Below are 17,723 nucleotides of genomic sequence, written 5' to 3' on the forward strand. Positions count from 1 at the left end.
ATTAATATATTTTTTTAAAAGTCTAATAAAAATGAAAATATAACAAATATAACATTAGATAAATAAGTTTGTATCAATTTTTAGATTCAGATTTGTTGTGTAGCATACGTAAATAAATATTTAAAATACAAATAAATTATTTGATATTTAAAAGGACCTCATGTTAGAGAGAGGGCTATATTATTATTATTATAAATGTGTAAATCTAAAAGTCAATTGGGGAAGTTAAAAGTAAAGGTCAACAATTGGATAGCTCAATGGTATGACACCAAAGTATAAAGAGAAGGTTATGGATTCAAATATCTCCCCTAATAATACTGTTCACTATACTGTTTATATACTGTTCACCGAGATTCTTATACTATTCTTATATTGTACATCCGGGTTCTAGTACTGTTTGGTACTTTTTATATTCATACAAAAACGGTTGTCATCTATTATTAGGGTTAAAAAGTCAAGAAGGCGCTAAGAATTTGGCTGAATAACTTGGTTTTAAAACTATTTATTATTATGCGTGGCTTTTAAACTGATTGGTAGAAGTTAGAACTTAGAACCCGAAGAAAAACGCGCAGACTAGGGTTTTGCATTGAAGAAATCGAGGACGACGATGGACGAGCCCCGGAGAATTCTCGAGTTCTTCAGCGGCATTGGTGGAATGGTATGCTTTCCATTTCTAATTCAATCCCTCTCTTCGCATTTGCTCTCTCTCTTTTGCTCATATGATCCAATTTGTAGAGATACTCGCTGGTGAAATCTGGTATCCGGGCGGAGATTGTTGAAGCTTTCGATATCAACAACACTGCCAACGATGTCTACCAGCACAATTTTGGCCATCGCCCTTTCCAGGTTTGTTGCGTTGATTCCCAATCTGTTTCTTCTTCGTCTTCGTTCAATAGCGCTACTCGATTGTAATTGCAAGGATGAGCTTGAGAGTGTTAATATATCGACTTAGATTGTTTTCACAAAGTTTATCTCTTTGATTTCTAGTGGAAATTTAACAGCTTTATTGGTTTTCTGGCTGATTTAGGGAAATATTCAAAGCCTCACTGCTTCTGAATTAGATAAGTATAGAGCTCACGCATGGCTTCTTTCTCCCCCATGTCAACCATATACACGGCAAGGTGTGTTTCCACAGCCTATGCAATTGGGTTTTTGTAGTTCGTTTGTTTATTCATGATAGATTTTTTGCTTACAGTCTGAAAAAGTTGTTTCCTTTATTAGGTCTTCAGAAACACTCAGCTGATCCACGAGCATTCTCTTTTGTGAAGATTATTGAGCTTATCCCTGGCATGTTTCGGCCGCCGATGATGATATTTGTGGAAAATGTGGTTGGTTTTGAGGTTTGTAGAAGCCTAATTAATTTTATAAATAGTCAATCATTACATTGTGATAATGCTTTGATCTATTGTTGTCATCTTTTCATTGCAGACTTCTGATACACATGAGAAAATGGCCAAAAATTTTTCTGAGATTGGATTTGTTACGCAGGAGTTTATCTTGAGCCCTTTGCAATTCGGAGTACCATATTCTAGGCCCCGCTACTTTTGCCTGGTAGGTTTTCTTTATGGATTTCTTCTCCTTTTGTTCCCTTGTTAGCTCATGCTATTCCATAGCTGAGTGTTTGCTTGTCATTTCAGTACTGTGACTCTCATTCCTGGATTATGCATTCTAACCTCTGTTCTGTTCTGATCTCCTTGGAACAAATGTGATGAAATTTACATTTGCTATTAAACCCCTAAAATATTATTGAATGCCCAGTTCGTATCCCAAATGATTTACATAGTTGATCTGCTTTATGTCCACAAGTTGCAACCTAGTTTTGAGAGAATGATTCTATCCTGTTCCCTTCATATTTCCTTGCTTTCGCTAAATTTGGTAACTAAGCTGTTGCCTAGAGCAACTTGGATTCCCTGCAGGTCTTTTGTTTGAGAAGTTCTTGCTGACATCATGCACAAATATCTGATTTTCTCATTATCATATGGCAGGCAAAAAGGAAACCCTTTTCCTTTCCCAATCCATCTTTCAATGGCCAACTGCTTTGGACACCAATTCCACTTCTTACATCAGGCAGTATGGAATTGATGGATGGACGACACACTTACTATGATGTAAAGTTGGAGGATTATTGTGAACCAATAAGTAGTTTCCTCGAGACAAAGACTTCATATGATCATAGGCCAGTGTATCCCACTGTCAATGCTTGCCATGAATGTAACAACTTGATAGGGGGTTATAAACAACTTAACAGTGACTCCTCAATCAATATTTGCACATATGAAGATGACAACCACAAAAATGTAGAAGATTTTCAAGGAGCCCATGACATAGAGAATTCCCTGGACATGTATACCGTCCCGCCAAGCTTGATTGAGAGGTGGGGAAGTGCAATGGGTATCCTTTATTTCATATTTTGATTCAATAATAGGTTGCTTGTCTTTAGCTGCAGTAGTTTGTTGTATTTTCTTTTGCTGAGAGGAACCCTTCACAAGCAACAGATATTGTGTACCCTAATTCAAAACGCTGTTGTTGTTTCACCAAAAGCTATTACCGCTATGTGAAGGGCACAGGATCCTTATTGGCGACTGTTGAAGTAGAGTTCTATTCTTACAATTTGATTTTAATTTTACAGCTTTGCATGTATCTTTAGTCTTGTTGATGTATTCTCTAACTACCATGTCTGGTAGGTTATGGACTCAAAATCAAGCAATCCTGGGGTATCATCCTTGAAAGAGCTGAGTCTTCGATATTTCACACCTCGAGAGGTAAGTGCTTTGCTACATTCTATCACCTTGCAATCAAGCTTATAGTCTCAGTTATTTTAACCTCTTTATTCTAATGTTTCAGGTTGCTAATATGCATTCCTTTCCAAGGGAGTTCCACTTCCCCCCACATGTCAGCCTTCGACAACAGTGAGTATTCCAATGACTTTATTCTGTCATAGGAACGGTCTAACAACCAACACTTGGTATTCTGGAACTGATTTAGCATCCATACTGTTGAATAAAAAAAATGAAATTAAACCATGATTAAGTTTTTATTATTTATCAGAACTATAGATGCTGTTTGCGGATAATTCAAATGCACCCATTCATTCGGAAATCGCTTATATTTTGTAGGTATGCTCTATTGGGAAACAGTCTGAGCGTAGCAGTGGTGGCTCCGTTGCTCCAATATCTGTTTACTGAACCTTCATAGCTGCACGTCAGCCGTACTATTATCGATGGGAAACACTGCTGGCATCTGCTGTTTAGAAATCTGGATGAGCTTTTGTCCAAAAGCTTCTTACCTCCCAAACCATAACGGTCATGCTCAGATTTAACTCACTGCCATTATCTTTTTCTTGCATCTAAATTATGATTCTTTTTGCTGAACCAAACATTGATTTTTTATCAATTCATTACTGAGTATGTCAAATATGTTTTCTTTCAGGCTGAACAGGAAGAGGACACAACTCTGCTGCTCAAATGATGGAGAGCAGCCATAAGAAATTTTTATAAGAGACTGCTAACTGAGATATTTGTCAAGGAGTGAGTGTAAAAGCATTATAGAGTTGATAAATGAGTGTGTAAAAGGGCTTATCAAATTGAATGCAGACCAAACTTCACTTTTTTTATTCACATAAAGTTAATGTTTCTTGTCCTTAACGTAGCCCCATTGTATGAGTTTCTACTGTGTGGGGTCCGTGCTGCTTAGTGTGGGCCCGGATTCTGTTAAAACGGTTGCGCTTTTCGGGATCATGCAATGAACTCGGATCTGAATGACAAGTGTCCAGTTCTCCGTTACTCGATTCGCGGATCCGGATCTTGGTTTAATCTGCGTCCGAATCCGCATATCATATCCTTCCGAACAAAGATAATCCAAGGCGTGCATCCACGAGATTTCCATTCTCTTCTCAACGATGCATCGGTCCGCGAGCACGACGCGAGCTTCGGAGGAGTACCTTGTGAGCCTGGCGCAGGGCGGGCCAAGGTCGGCTATGGAGATGGACCAGTTGCCGACCTACGACCCCCAGTCGGAGACCGCCAAGAAGGAGGCTCTTCGGGCTCGCTTTGCCGAGAACATGGTTCATGTCATCCCTTTGGTCATCGTCTTCTGTGCCTTGGTCCTCTGGTTCTTCTCCTATCCGGGTATATTCCCTTTATTCCCTGCTTCTTGGTAGAAAGCTGATAGTTTGGATTGTCTTGTCTCTTGGTTGTTTGATGAAATGCCTTGTTCTTTTGCTTTAGTGTTTTTGTTCTGATGGTTCTTAGTTGCTTTTCTTGTCTTATGGAACTATTTTTGAACCTTTTTTTAATCTTCCTTGGTTTTTCTAGTTGAGGAGAAAATTCTGTTCTTGTTTAATTGTTTGCGTTTTATGGTTGAGTTCTTTACATTTGTGCCGTGCCCTGTTAATAACTAATCTGAATTCTGAGGTTGAGTTAGAAAAAGAAGAAATGAGTGTGCTTTTTAACCTTATTTGTTGAACTGGTTGGATTTTTGCAAGGCCGTTCCCTGATTCTTGTCTGTTTGACCAGGCATTTCATGTGCTAGCCTTTTATTTGTTATGATCTTGATGAGGACTTGCTAGTTTCTTTCTTTGCTTGCTATTTCCAGCTAGAGTTGCTCTTACTAGCATTTCTCATTCTTTATAGAGCTCTTGGCTTTTGGTTGTGATGTTTCTTTATTGTTCTTCCTGTTTGTTTTCTTGACTTGTGTTTCAGTTTAATTTGGTTGGACTTTCTTTAATATCTTCTCTTCCTTTTTCTTTTCCAATTGATGAGAAAATTCATTTTGGATAAGTATTTGGCTTAATGACTGATATAAGGGAAAAAAAAAAAGAAAAAGTAAGACAAGAGCATGTTTTCGGCTATGTTTTTTGAATGTCTTTACATTTAACTATTTTAATTTTTTCCATGGTCTGTTTGACTAGAGTTTTTCTTTACTTGATAACTATCCTTTTGTTGTAATTTTGATGAACTTGTTAGTTTCTTTCACCTTTATCTGGTTTGCTACTTCCTGCTAGAGTAACACTTACTAGCATCTCTCATTCTCTAAGGAGTTCATAGATTTTCTACTAAATCTATGATTTTTCCTATGCTCTGGTTTTATTTTACTGTGGAATTTCATTCTCTTTACTGTTTTATGCAGATATTGATTTTGCAAGCAAAGATGATGCCATTCTTGCCAGAATCAAGAACTTGACGATTGATGGATATAGCAACTGGAATGGTACATCAATGGCAATTAGTCTCGGGAGTGCGGATGCGATTGATGCTACTGGTGTGGAACAAACTGGAAGTGAGTTGGAGAACAAAGAACTCGGGTAAGAAGAAATGGCTTCTTGATCCTTCTAATGAAGAAGCTTCTTGCTTCCTGACAAACAGTGTAATTCTGATAGTTTTCTTAGCAGCGGCAACTTTATTCATAGGTTTAGACCTCAAGCTTGAGTTACTCTTAAAGATAATAACAATGGCTCTCATAGCATTGTGGCCTAAAATTCTGATTAGCTTTGCAGTCAATTAGTATTCATTGCTTACTTTGGATGAATAAATTTGGATTTGAATAGAAACAGTGATCAATTTATGTGTCATTAAAGGGAGAGTATTTCAATTAGTGGTTTGCATTTGATTGTGTATGCTTGGCACTGCATTGATTTTGTCATGTCTTCAGATGGTTGTGAAGAATGAAGATTGATGAGAATAGTTTCATACTGTTGGTAGATCACCACATTTGTTCTGTTGCATGGAACAGTATACGTTAAGTAAATAATTGTACTTTAATTGGCAAGAAACAAAATATGTCTATTTTATTCCTACCTATTATTGGTGTGGCCGGTAGTCTCATAATATTATATTGGCTAATTGAACTTTGTATTTTCATTTTTTTTTTTTTTTACATTTATATTCCTTACAAGATATAGTTGAGGTGACTCCATGTGAAATGGAAGCAATGTTTTCACCAATCTGTTTGTGTTTCATGGTTTTTAATATGCTTAGAAATAATTGAAGAGAAATTTGATTGACAATTTTACCTTTATTTAAAATTAAGAAAAGTATGAGTTTAAAAAATAATTTACCTAGTTGTCAATGCATAACACCATATCAATTATAAATTCAAACATCCACAATGTTATGAAGCAACTTCTCGAACAGAATCATGAGCAGTTCTCTTGTTTGGAACTAACATGATCCAAAAATAGATTTATTTTATTTTTGCAAAAACACTGCCTTCGACCCAACATTGAACAGAAATTAAATAATAAAATTAAAATCTAAAATGAGATAAATTCCTAAACATAGACAAAACAACGGCTTTATTAGGAAATTACTTGAACAGTAAGTATATGATCAAGATTTGAAGAAAAAAATTCATCAATATTATTTTTAAATATTATTTCTAATTTGCAGTTAAGCAGATACTAAGTAAATCCATATCAACCGTCCATCATATATTGCCATTCAATCTAACGCTCCAGAGGGCTTCATTTGACATCTCACATTTTAAATATGATTTCTAATTTAAAACTATTATGTTTAAATATTATTTCTAATTTGCTGTTAAGCAGATAAAAAATTTCCTACTCCGAATCAAACTTGAGCCAAAATAAATAAATCCAAATCAACCGTCCATCTTATATCACCGATCAATCTATCGGTCCAAAGGGCTTCATTTGCCATCTCACATTATAACTAATGTTTTTTTAAAATATTATTTCTAATTTCAAGTTAAGCGGATGAAAAGATTTCCTAGTCCGAGTTGAACTTGAATTTGAGTCGAAACATGTGAGTCCATATCAGCCGTCCATCACAATCCTGTGCCTATCATCTAACGGTCCAGAAGGCTTCATTTGATATCCAACGCATGTCTAAGTCTCTGTTGCTAGTGTATATAAATAAGCTCTTGTTCTCTATATATTTTTTTTTCACTAATTTCCATTCGATTTTCGGTGAATTTCTTCAGCGAGCGGAGCAAAGAATCTCGTCAGTGCTCTTCGGTTCGATCGTTCTCGCAGTGTTTGATAGGTCTTCGATCGTTGTAGGTGAGTAATTCTTCTACATTTCGATCTATCTTTTGTGCTTAGGCGATGTTTTTTTGGGAGTTCGATTCGTGGTTTTGATCGCGGTTGTTTGTTTTTCCTGGTGATTCGAATGATCTGAGCTTCTTTGTTGTTTTCTTCTAGGGTTTTGATGCGTTATGGTGATTATTTTCTTTCTTTTCTTTGGTTTTTGATGTGTTCGATGTGATGTCTTGCTTGTTTATGGTTGGATGATCGGAAGCGAGTGCCTGTTTACCGGAATTCATCTCGTATAGGATTTGATGATCAGGAGAAATTTGAATAAACTTTTTGGGATAGAATGAAATTCTTGTGATCTTGTTTACCTGAACTTGATTTATTTTAGATATTATTCTTTTTTTTTTATCAGATTCGTAATGCTTGTGTGATGGGATCATTGCTGCTTTCCTATGATTTGTAAATCGGTGTTTTAGGGCTTGTTTTTTCAGTGAATTGTTTATGTCAAGTTAAATTCTTGTTTAAGTTAGGGTACTTCAAAAGAGGTTTTAATTTGCTTGCAATCAGTGTTTGGGAATCAGTATGTCGTGTAATAGTGCTAGGATAATCTATAATTTTTTTCACCCTTGTTAGATTTGTTTACAATGTTTGATTTCGTTGTGTGCTATCAAACTGATTTTCTTTCCTTAATCTGGACCAGGATTTGCAGATAGAGTTTTGGTATAATTTTAATCATGAGGTTGACAAAGGGAAAGATGGTGGAGGTCTTGAACAGGAAGGATTTGTCCTCAAGCTTCTGGCAGCCAGCTGAGATCATATCAGGAAATGGACGGATGTATCAAGTGAAGTATTACTATTCTGGATACGAGGAAAGAGTGCCAAGAAAGTTCATTAGGCCTTGCCCTCCTCCAGTGATGAATTCTAAGAGTTGGATGACTGGTGATGTTGTGGATGCCTTTGTGAACAACGCATGGGCGCATGCAGAAGTTTTAAAGTTGGGTACTCAGAATTTTGGCATCGTTAGAATCCTTGGAACCACCAGGGTTTTTGGAACACGTGTGTCTGATTTCAGGTTACCGCAGTCATGGGAAGACAACAAATGGGTTATGGTTGATAAGGTGGTGCCATCTTTCTTATTTTCTACTTTTGAATTATGTTGTGTAATTATTTACTTGTTGATGATTGATCGTCGTATTGTCTAAACTTTTGGATTCTTTTCTCCAGAATATAGTTTATCTTCCATAGGTCACATTCTTCTTTGCATGGATGCATTGAATAAATTGTTATCTTTTGATTTATTATTTTTATTTTTTTTCTCTTATATGGCGTCTAATAAATTTAAATTTGACTGCAGAAGCCGACAAAATGCACCAAAGTAGTTACACAAAGAGGGACAAAACCTGCAAATTCAAGCCAAGGCTTATCTTTTAGTATTGCAACAATGGAGTCGAGAAACTGCTCACATGAACCCCTTCTCAGCAAAGGTTCCTGTGATTTTGATGATGCCCCAGGAAGGATTAGTAAAAGACCGCGCTCATGTCTGCCACCTCATGAGGATTGCACTGGAAGTAGCAGGAAGGTACAAGTTGCGAAGGAAAGGGAATGCCATCAACCAGTGTTTGTGCCTTCATCCCAATTACCAGAAAAAAGTGGATCCTCCAGGAAGATGAGAATTGTGACAGAAGGGAAAAGACACCTATTGAAGACCTTGCCTTCCGCTCAGTCATTAGACAAAGTAGACACTGTTGCTTCATCAGGTAAAGTGCTTGGTGAGAAATTCGTGCGTCCTTCCTTAAACAACAATGTCACAGCTGGATTTCTTGAAGATAACTTGGACTGGTTGAGACCTAATGAAGATAAATATTTCATTTTGGGGAGTCTCGACATGAGTGACTCTGAGTCTGTTGGTAGTTGCAGTATTAACAACATTCCACGTCAGTCTGCCAAGCGTCAAAAAACTAAGGCTTCCGGCAATGTGAATATCCAAGATCGTGATGTTGAAGCTCCTTTCAGATCAGCCAGTGAACATTGTGTTTCTCATAAAAACAAATTGGCAGCCAAAGACCATCGTCAAGAGTTAGATGCATACAGATGCACCATGTCAGCTTTACATGCATCTGGTCCCTTAAGCTGGGAAAATGAAACCTTGTTGACAAATCTCCGTCTTGAGCTTCATATATCGACTGATGAGCACTTATCAGAGGTAAGACATTTAGTGTCATCCAAAACACAGAGTAGGCATAGCTTTCGGGGGGCTATCCCCATGGTATTGTAGTGTTTCCTATTTATTGCTTCTTGAATCTTCTTGTTTTATGTGTTAGTAAATTCCCCAGCGGGAGCAAGCATGTAATTATTCTTCATTACCAAAAACTATTAGTTGAGACAGTGAATTTCAGAAGGAAGATATTGTATTTGTTCATTTTAATAAAATCATAAAAGGTGTTCTACATGAAATCTTAGAGATTCTTGTCTTGTCCATTCATGGGGACAATTTTGGCTCTACTGTGATCATGCCCTTATTTTATAAAGTATATCCGTTTTACCAGGGCTTGCAATAATTTATCTAAAGATTATGTTGCTGAAGTGCTTGCGGGTTTTTACCAAGACAAGCGGTAATTTTTTCTAGAGAATTTCAAGATTAGATTCATTTAGAAAGAAATCTGAAGATATCATCGCCTGCTATTTTTCACATTCAATTAGTTTGATCAAATTGATAGCTGAACTATGTTGCAGGAAGTCAGAAACAATGATTAATTTATATCATTTTTCATTAAATATTTTCTCCAAAGCTGGCTGAGGTAATAATTGTTTATAGAAAAGTATTTCAGGCTTTTTTAGAAATTAGCATGGTTCTTCTGAATTGTTGCTTAGGTCATTCTGAGCAAAAATTTATATTCTATACTAAACGATACCAGCACAGCTTCATTTATTACAATCCTTTTTTTTTTCCTAATGTTCTAATCATATTTTCAGGGCCAAAGTTGAAGGCTCATAAATCTGTTTCTGAATGTCGAAGATGATGATCAGGGTTTGCATCTTTCTTGCACATTGGCATTGATTCAATGTGGACTTTGATTTTTGTCTGTTTATTTTTAGAACTTTCTTCACTTTATTTACATCAGGCCATCTTTATGCCTATGATGTATTGTCAGCATTAAGAAGCATGATCAAGCTCATTTCACCTTTCCTAAAGTTGTTAAGATTGTTCCATTTAGTGATTACTTTGCATAGGCTAGGTGTTGTCACTGTCTTAGATTAAGCAAAGAAACACCATATTCCTTAACTATTTTGAGTTGATAATGTGTAGAATAAGTTACGCAGTTACCAAGCCCAACTTAGAACAGTCACTTGAACAATATTTTGTTCTATTTTAAATTGGCTGTGTTTTTAGGTTCCATTCTAATTGTTCTCTATGCACAAGAAAGTTGGAAAAATATCAACATTGAATGGTTCATATGGTTATTTTGTTGGATTTGTTATTAATAGATTTATCCAGATAAATCATCACTCATTTAAAATTTCTTAAATTCGAATATGATGCCGAGATAATTACTAACAAGATACATAACACCTATAAACCATAAAATAATTAGAAAAAACTTCAGCCCTCGTAGCCAGGAAAGATTCTTAAGCATGACAAGGCATGAATTGTTCCTTTTTAGGTCTTGTCTGTGTTCTCACTTTCAGCATGCATCCGATTTTTATTATGGACAGAAAGTTTATAATTCATTTCTATCTACTTGTCTTTATGTTGCATCTTTCAGAAATATGGGAAATATGCTTGAATTAAAGGCATTGATACTCACCAATTATCTGGCGACCTTCTAAAGGTATCTGTATTATAGGATAGAAATGGCTAATCGGTTGTTAAATAAAGTGGATGTTGCCACAGTTATGTTGATACAAATCTTAGTGGTATTTTATTAATTAGTTATTTGTTTATTTATGTATTTATTTTGAAGAAAAGCGGATTAACCATGCTACTACTGAAGATCTTGGGGTTATTTTTCATTCATCACCTTGATTACCATGATGAATTAGAATAAATCTTTGCTTATTATCTTAATGATTATGAAAGAAACAAATCAATGAAATATATTTGGTAAATTTTCTTGTAGATTTGTTATATCTTACAAAAATGATATATTTGAGCTCGATGTATTCAGTTATATGTGAGTTAGAAGCTGGTGGCAAGCACACATACATGTGTCAAATTGAGGTGGTTAGTCTTCTATCTTCACTTTGTATCACATTCCGTGGCATCAAATACCAAGAGAAGCAGCATTCATTTAACCTTCTATAATATTATTCCGACATTTGATTGCTATAGTTCTTAGAATGACTCAGTATTATCAATCATGGCTTAAATTTTTTGGTACAATAACATCTGAAATGCTTCAGTGTAAGTTTGAACTTTTTTTATCTTAAAACTTCACATGTCTCCGTCTTGTTTAGATTATACATCCTTCAAATGCTGCACTTGAAAATCCTCGAGGAAGATTTAGATGATTGAATATTTTCTTTTTCATGGTTGCAATTACAATGGTATACTGGATATCACCGATTAGCAGCATTGTATGTTTTCCTGGAAGGTTTGGAAAGATTCTTAGATTCGGTTTTAGCGTCCATTCACTAACCAGACTTTGGTGATGCAGAACAAAATTTGCTTGTATTTGGAGCCTTCCAATAACGTCGCAAGATGACAAGATATTAACAAACAAGATGCACCTTTTAAGATTTACACGTTTTATGTTGAGGCAATCTCTATTTATCCTTTCCTTAAGATTCATTTATTATTTATTTTATTTTATTCTATTCGATTTGATAATTTTAAGGTGATTGCTAGCTGATTGAGCTACGCAACTGCAGGGTCATCATTTATTAATACTCAGAAGAATCAAAGGGAGTTGAACCCATCATCTGAACTTAGATATGGTAATTTGCTCACATTTTTTTTTTTTTATAAATTAGGTTGTAAATCCACCTGTTCTATGTTGCCTTGTGGTGTGAAACATTAGTGACTGGTTTTCAGAAGCTGTTATTGATTTCCATTAAATTGCCACACTATTCGTTTGTATTGTTGGTGTTTTCCCTTTGGGAAACCTCTTTTTCTTTATAATTATCTGGATAACATACATTTGCTAAAGAGAGTAGCATTTTGAATACGTTTTATGGAACAAAGAAAAACACACACACATGCAGTAGTAGGTTTTTTTTTGTCTCTCTTTTTCTTTATAATTGTCTAGATCCCTGAAATCTTTCCAGTAATGAAGAAAAACCAGAAAATTTCTTATAAGTAGAATAATTTTGCTGAATTTAAAAACATACAACCTAGATTCTTCAGACAGAAATTTTCTACCAGGCACATGTATATGCGTATAGCCCTCTAGAGTAGCCTGCTTGTGTTTGGAGAAGCTAAGGTTTTATATTTTTACACACACATAATATATACATAGATAGAGAGAGAGAGAGAGAGAGAGAGAGAGAGTTTAGAGGAGTAAGGCAAACCAATGCACAAATAATAATAGTAACTCATAAATAACAACATAAGAAGTAACAACCAAGTTTGGAGATCATTTCAAAGATAAAACACATTTAGTCACTGCGTTATGATTGCGCATTGCTGCTGAACTAAACCAGCTCATCATAAACCAAAACAGCCGCTATATCAGACAAGCCCAGACCAAACCAGACCATTTCGAAGAAAAGAAGAGAAACAAACAAAAATCGAGACACCTGGCATAAAACTACTAAGCACATGAATCTGGTGGCCACATACAAAGATTAATCCTGGAGAACCAAAAGCCAAAACCTGCTTCGTTTCTCTACTCAAATGCATCATCATCATCATCCGGCAGCGGTTGTGCTGCTGCAGCAGCAATCTCAGCCTCGTACCTACAAGACAGGCCACAAAACATTTGTAAATGAGCAAATTTCTGCTGTAATGTTAAAGTCAAGTGTTCATTATCAAGCAGAGTGGAAACCATTTTTGAGCCAATTGCACAAGAGGAACTAATTCTACCAGAGGCACTTAAATATGGAGAATGTTAGGTTTCACTTACTGTTGTTGAGCAGCCAGATCGATTTGAACTTCGGGAGGCGCAAGTGCAGGTGACTCGACAAAATGGAGATTGGGATCCCTGTTAGAGTATGCTATTCTATTATTATGAGTATCAAGGAAAAATGTGAACCTCACAACAAAAAAGGGGAAGGAATCAGTCATCTACCCAGCAAGTTTTCTAGCCAAATAGAGGAATGGCTTCTCAAAATTGTAATTACTCTTGGCAGAGATCTCATAATACTGCAGATTCTTCTTCCTATGGAATGTGACCATCTTAGCCTTAACCTGCCTGTTCTTCACATCAACCTTGTTGCCACAGAGAACAATTGGAATATTCTCACAAACCCTAATGGCCATAGAAGTCAAAATTAAAGCAATAAGACTCTGCAATTGGAGCAAAGTTATTGGAAGCACCAATCAGACTTCTAAAAACAAGAAAGCTAACCTGCATAGATCCCTATGCCATGTTGGAACATTTTTGTATGTAAGCCGTGCTGTGACATCAAACATGATGATAGCACATTGCCCATGAATGCTGAAACCAGAACAAAATGGTCAATTTTTCACACAGAATTAAAAGGAAGGATAATAGTGCAACATGCCAACATGAGGAAATAGAAAGATTATTGAATTGTTATGTTGAAACTAAAAGGGACTCTTCATATCACATACATATCTATCTTGTGCAGTGAAATGTAAAATTTTGTAAGTGATGGTAGGCAAGCACTGAAGATAAATATTTATAAACATATACCTAGTTAAGAATGCCTATAAGAATGAGTACAATACAAAGGAAAAAGTGAAGTTCCAATCCATTAAAGGATTCAATTAAGTAATCGACAAGAAGTGAACTTCAACGCTTAAAAGCATAACACACCAAATGAACAATAAGATGTACATAATAAGTTCTAATACCAACATGCAGCTAAAAGCGAATATTAAGTACTACAATCACAAAACTAAAATTCGCCAAAAGTTGATGCATCCAATGAAACAATAAAAAAACTCCAGTCTGCTTGACAGCACCTACTAGAATCCATTAATATATTATAGTACTTAGTCATGATAATAGTTAATTTCTGAAATTTAGAAGCCAGAATAATAAGCAACATTGGCATTGTCCAATATATCCTATCATGAATCCTGATTAGAGCTATAAGATTATGAAAAATATCTGATCATTGGAAAAACCATTTATTTGGTGATTTATGCAAGCATCCACAAACTGTTCTTAAGAACATCAATAACATAAGACTAACTTATAACACTTGAATTTCCATTTAAAACGCAAAAATAACAAAAGTAAAACAAGCATAAAGGTTCCCCTAATCATATATCAATGCCAATCAAAAAGCCGCAAGAACAATTGCATCCCTATTTTAGAGCATAGATTAGTAGATCCTAACACCAAATCCCAACTGGCCACACAAGAATACATACAAATTCTAACAGATATCTCAATCAAAACAGTGAAAGGTCAGGATATGACTCACTAGTATCCATCTCTCAGCCCACCAAATTTCTCCTGCCCGGCAGTATCCCAGCAATAGAACCTAATCTTCCCACAGTTAGTGAAGAAATCCAAGGGATGTACTTCCACACCGATCGTAGCTGAACATCATTCCAAATGCCCAAAATCAACAAAAACTTTTAAAAAAAAATTCAATATTCACAGAAAATCAGTCCAAAAACAGATAACTACGTTCATATTTCTTCTCGAATTCTCCGGTGAGATGCCTCTTCACGAAAGTCGTCTTCCCTGCAATCCGATCAACGAAACAACGTCAGCACAACCTCCGAACAGGCAAAACCTAAAATACCAGAAAATTCTCAACAATTCGTTACAATCTGAAGATAAGAATTGATAGACCACCTGTGCCACCATCCCCGACGATCACAAGCTTGAAGCTTGGGTAATCCACAGTCTGCTGATTCGGAAGCGCCTGCAAATGAAATCAAATTCAAAAAAAGATCAGAACTCCGATCAAAACACACCATAACACCAAGAAAAACCAAAATTGGACAAGGAAAACCAAATAAAACAAAAGAAAAGGGAGAATCAAGGTACCATCAATGGCGAAGGCTTCGAGGAGTTTGCTTGGTGGCGGCGCTCTCTTCACAAGAGCAACTCCCAACGAAGGTCTCGAGACAATGAAGAAGAAGGAAAGAGGGCCAAATATGTTATATAGTGGCGCATTGGCTTTCATCTAACGCACGCTCTCAGCGCCGTTGGATCAGATGCCACTTATCCCGGAGCTTCTCATCTTGGTTGTATACGTGGCTGAAGATCCACCGTTCCTTTCTATGATTCTCAAAAATTAAGAAAATGTTTGAACTTTCTAATTTTTAATTACCCAAATTCCTTGAATTATCCGAAATAATGCAAATTCACATACATAAAAAAATATCATTTTTGGACCTTTCTGTGATTTGTTAGATATATAATATAGTTTTATATCCATTGATTAAACAAAAATCATAATGCAAATTCATAGAGGCTGTTGCGTCTTCTGACTACATTTGTAGATTATCTATTTATAAATAGGGGTGTAAATGAGCCAAGCTACTCGTGAGCTACTCGAGATCGGCTCGGTCAATACTCGAATTCGATTTGATTTTTCACGAGCCGAGCCGAGCTCGAGCTTCTCATTTACGTTATCGAGCCAAGTTTGAGCCCAAACATACTCAGCTCGTGAGGCTCGAGAGCCTAAACGAACTTATATATATATATATATATATAATATTAAATTATTTATATATTAATTATAAAAATATATAATTAAATAACTATATTAAATTGCTTACATTATATATATATATATATATATATATATATATATATATATATATATATATATATATATATATATATTATCCTTAAACGAGCCGAACTCGAGCTACTTTAGATTTTTAGCGAGCCGAGCTCGAGCACAAAAAAATGGCTCGAACGAGCTCGAGCCGAGCTCAAGCCTTCGAATAATGTATTCGAGCCGAGCTCAAACCTGGTGATACTCGGCTCGGCTCAGCTCGTTTACAACCCTATCTATAAACGTTGATGTTATCAATCGTTTGATTAAAATCCAATAGTGTCAATCTTTAATTTTGAGATTTTATTATACAGATGAATAAAGTAACTTAACATATTTGAACCATTAAATTTTATTTCTACTAGATTTATAGTAATTTTTTTAAAAGTCAAATCAAAACTGATCAATCCAAACTAAACCTAATTAACTAATCAACTCAAATTAAACCTAATTAACCCTTTCTTCTGTTTGTCTCTCTCCAAAAGCATTACTATACTCAACTCCGCAATTGATGTTTTATATATATATATATATATATATATAATAAAGCTCCTTTATCATAGGCTGAAATTTTTTTGGGCTGAGTATGAAATCCATTGATCAACCTCAAGAGTATATTAATGTGAGTGCATATATGGCTTTATGAAAATGTACAATTGTGTATGCATAAATGGCTTTATAAAAATGTACAATTGCGTATGTAACTTTAGAAGAGTATGTTTGAGTTTTTCACAGAAATATCAGTATTTGTATCGAATTCTACTCGCTTAGACGTCAACAATTTTTTTTTTACAAAAAAATACCATTAAGTATTATATTAAATAAAATAAACATAGAATAGGGTAAATGTATAGATGATTTTTTAACGCATGATCTTCTACTACATATAAACATTGGTACACCACAACAATAATAGTCGAACAATCAAAACACTTGATTTTTATAAAAATAATTGAGAATTTAAAAAAAAAAATAGATTTAAAAGTTGAGGTTGAGAGTTTTGCTCTCCAATAAATAAGTAAAGTATAATAATACAAAGTATATATTTAGGATGATTTGTCTACTTGTCAATATATATATAATGGGTTTAAAATTTAGCATAATATACCACCTCCTTAAAATCCCATGCTTTTGCCCCAAAAACAGGATAGGAAAAAAAAATTCCTTGAACTCTTTATTCAAAGGTTGTCTTTCAAAAGAGGATAAGAATAAAAAGAGCTGCTGTTCAAAAGTGCTTTAAATTTCAAAAGAGGAGATTAAAAGAGCAGAGGAACATTAAGACAAGTAATATCAATTTTTCAAAACACAAATCTATTTAAAAGAAAATAATTATAAAGATTTCAATAAATTATGCGCAAGTACTAAGAAAACTTATATATTGTTATAAACAAATATTTTTAATGGATGCCTATTGTAGTAATTTCACTGTAGCAGCCGACATTAGTATAGCAACTTCTAAAGATTACTGTATCAGCCGCAACACTGTGGAATCCATTTCTAACACTGAATGCAGGAAGGATCGACAGGTAATATAATACTAGCAAACCATACATTTTATTCAGTCAACAATGCATAAGATTTTCTTAGAAGCATACATAAAAAACATACAGTACTAAAGCCACTAAGGCTAATATTGCCAGTACTTTTAAAATAAACAAGAAAAACAATAATATTATTTTTACAATGAGGTTTTCCATCAAATCCAAATTATCAAGCATCATCTTTTCCTAAGTTTTCACGGCAACCCTCTCTCCGGCGATCGTTGACAAAACCTGGTAAAGATCTGTCGGCCCCTTTTTCTCTTCTCCGACGCCCTTCTCACTACTTCGCCGGCCCCTTCGAGTTTCTCCGTCGGCAACTCGGC

General features: G+C 35.2%; 4 protein-coding genes across 9 annotated transcripts; 3 read left to right on the top strand and 1 right to left on the bottom strand.

Moving 5' to 3' along the window:
* Window positions 1-541: 541 nt before the first annotated feature.
* Window positions 542-5,698, top strand: LOC120259248 (tRNA (cytosine(38)-C(5))-methyltransferase 2). The gene is made up of 12 exons (XM_039266824.1): window positions 542-658; window positions 736-846; window positions 1,028-1,121; window positions 1,222-1,340; window positions 1,429-1,551; window positions 1,986-2,391; window positions 2,496-2,590; window positions 2,685-2,762; window positions 2,845-2,909; window positions 3,117-3,302; window positions 3,430-4,127; window positions 5,128-5,698. Exons 1-10 carry the CDS (start codon window positions 608-610, stop codon window positions 3,193-3,195), a joined length of 1,221 nt encoding a protein of 406 aa, XP_039122758.1. The 5' UTR covers window positions 542-607; the 3' UTR covers window positions 3,196-3,302; window positions 3,430-4,127; window positions 5,128-5,698.
* LOC120258594 lies at window positions 3,899-5,306 on the top strand. The gene is made up of 2 exons (XM_039266054.1): window positions 3,899-4,127; window positions 5,128-5,306. Exons 1-2 carry the CDS (start codon window positions 3,899-3,901, stop codon window positions 5,304-5,306), a joined length of 408 nt encoding a protein of 135 aa, XP_039121988.1.
* Window positions 5,699-6,906: 1,208 nt separating the features above from the next.
* LOC120257903 lies at window positions 6,907-11,744 on the top strand. 6 transcript variants are annotated; one of them, XR_005535928.1, is made up of 6 exons: window positions 6,907-7,018; window positions 7,692-8,109; window positions 8,346-9,194; window positions 9,965-10,019; window positions 10,756-10,821; window positions 11,647-11,744. XR_005535928.1 is itself a non-coding variant. In XM_039265198.1 (5 exons), the coding sequence occupies exons 2-4, from the start codon at window positions 7,726-7,728 to the stop codon at window positions 9,974-9,976; spliced, it is 1,245 nt and encodes a 414-aa protein (XP_039121132.1). In that variant the 5' UTR covers window positions 6,907-7,018; window positions 7,692-7,725; the 3' UTR covers window positions 9,977-10,019; window positions 10,756-11,744. The 6 variants fall into 6 exon arrangements, 4 of the variants coding, with proteins under 4 accessions (XP_039121132.1, XP_039121131.1, XP_039121129.1 ...); XR_005535927.1 differs by having other exon boundaries at window positions 9,965-10,821; XM_039265198.1 differs by having other exon boundaries at window positions 10,756-11,744.
* A 758-nt stretch (window positions 11,745-12,502) lies between these two features.
* Window positions 12,503-15,244, bottom strand: LOC120259321 (GTP-binding nuclear protein Ran-3-like). Its single transcript, XM_039266906.1, has 8 exons — window positions 15,121-15,244; window positions 14,926-14,995; window positions 14,755-14,811; window positions 14,546-14,663; window positions 13,498-13,587; window positions 13,219-13,398; window positions 13,054-13,131; window positions 12,503-12,886 (listed from the first exon to the last, which is right to left on the bottom strand). Exons 1-8 carry the CDS (start codon window positions 15,121-15,123, stop codon window positions 12,817-12,819), a joined length of 666 nt encoding a protein of 221 aa, XP_039122840.1. The 5' UTR covers window positions 15,124-15,244; the 3' UTR covers window positions 12,503-12,816.
* Window positions 15,245-17,723: the final 2,479 nt, after the last annotated feature.

Source organism: Dioscorea cayenensis, chromosome 4 (assembly GCF_009730915.1).
Source record: "Dioscorea cayenensis subsp. rotundata cultivar TDr96_F1 chromosome 4, TDr96_F1_v2_PseudoChromosome.rev07_lg8_w22 25.fasta, whole genome shotgun sequence".
Lineage (NCBI taxonomy): Eukaryota > Viridiplantae > Streptophyta > Magnoliopsida > Dioscoreales > Dioscoreaceae > Dioscorea > Dioscorea cayenensis.

Coding starts and splice junctions, on each gene's coding strand:
- LOC120259248 (XM_039266824.1), top strand. CDS start 608: ATGGACGAGCCCCGGAGAATTCTCGAGTTCTTCAGCGGCATTGGTGGA. Junction 1,122..1,221: donor TCAACCATATACACGGCAAG/GTGTGTTTCCAC, acceptor TTCCTTTATTAG/GTCTTCAGAAACACTCAGCT. Junction 1,341..1,428: donor AAAATGTGGTTGGTTTTGAG/GTTTGTAGAAGC, acceptor TTTTCATTGCAG/ACTTCTGATACACATGAGAA.
- LOC120258594 (XM_039266054.1), top strand. CDS start 3,899: ATGCATCGGTCCGCGAGCACGACGCGAGCTTCGGAGGAGTACCTTGTG. Junction 4,128..5,127: donor CTGGTTCTTCTCCTATCCGG/GTATATTCCCTT, acceptor TGTTTTATGCAG/ATATTGATTTTGCAAGCAAA.
- LOC120257903 (XM_039265195.1), top strand. CDS start 7,726: ATGAGGTTGACAAAGGGAAAGATGGTGGAGGTCTTGAACAGGAAGGAT. Junction 8,110..8,345: donor AATGGGTTATGGTTGATAAG/GTGGTGCCATCT, acceptor ATTTGACTGCAG/AAGCCGACAAAATGCACCAA.
- LOC120259321 (XM_039266906.1), bottom strand. Junction 14,812..14,925: donor CGTCGGGGATGGTGGCACAG/GTGGTCTATCAA, acceptor ATCGGATTGCAG/GGAAGACGACTTTCGTGAAG. Junction 12,887..13,053: donor GATCTGGCTGCTCAACAACA/GTAAGTGAAACC, acceptor CCTGTCTTGTAG/GTACGAGGCTGAGATTGCTG.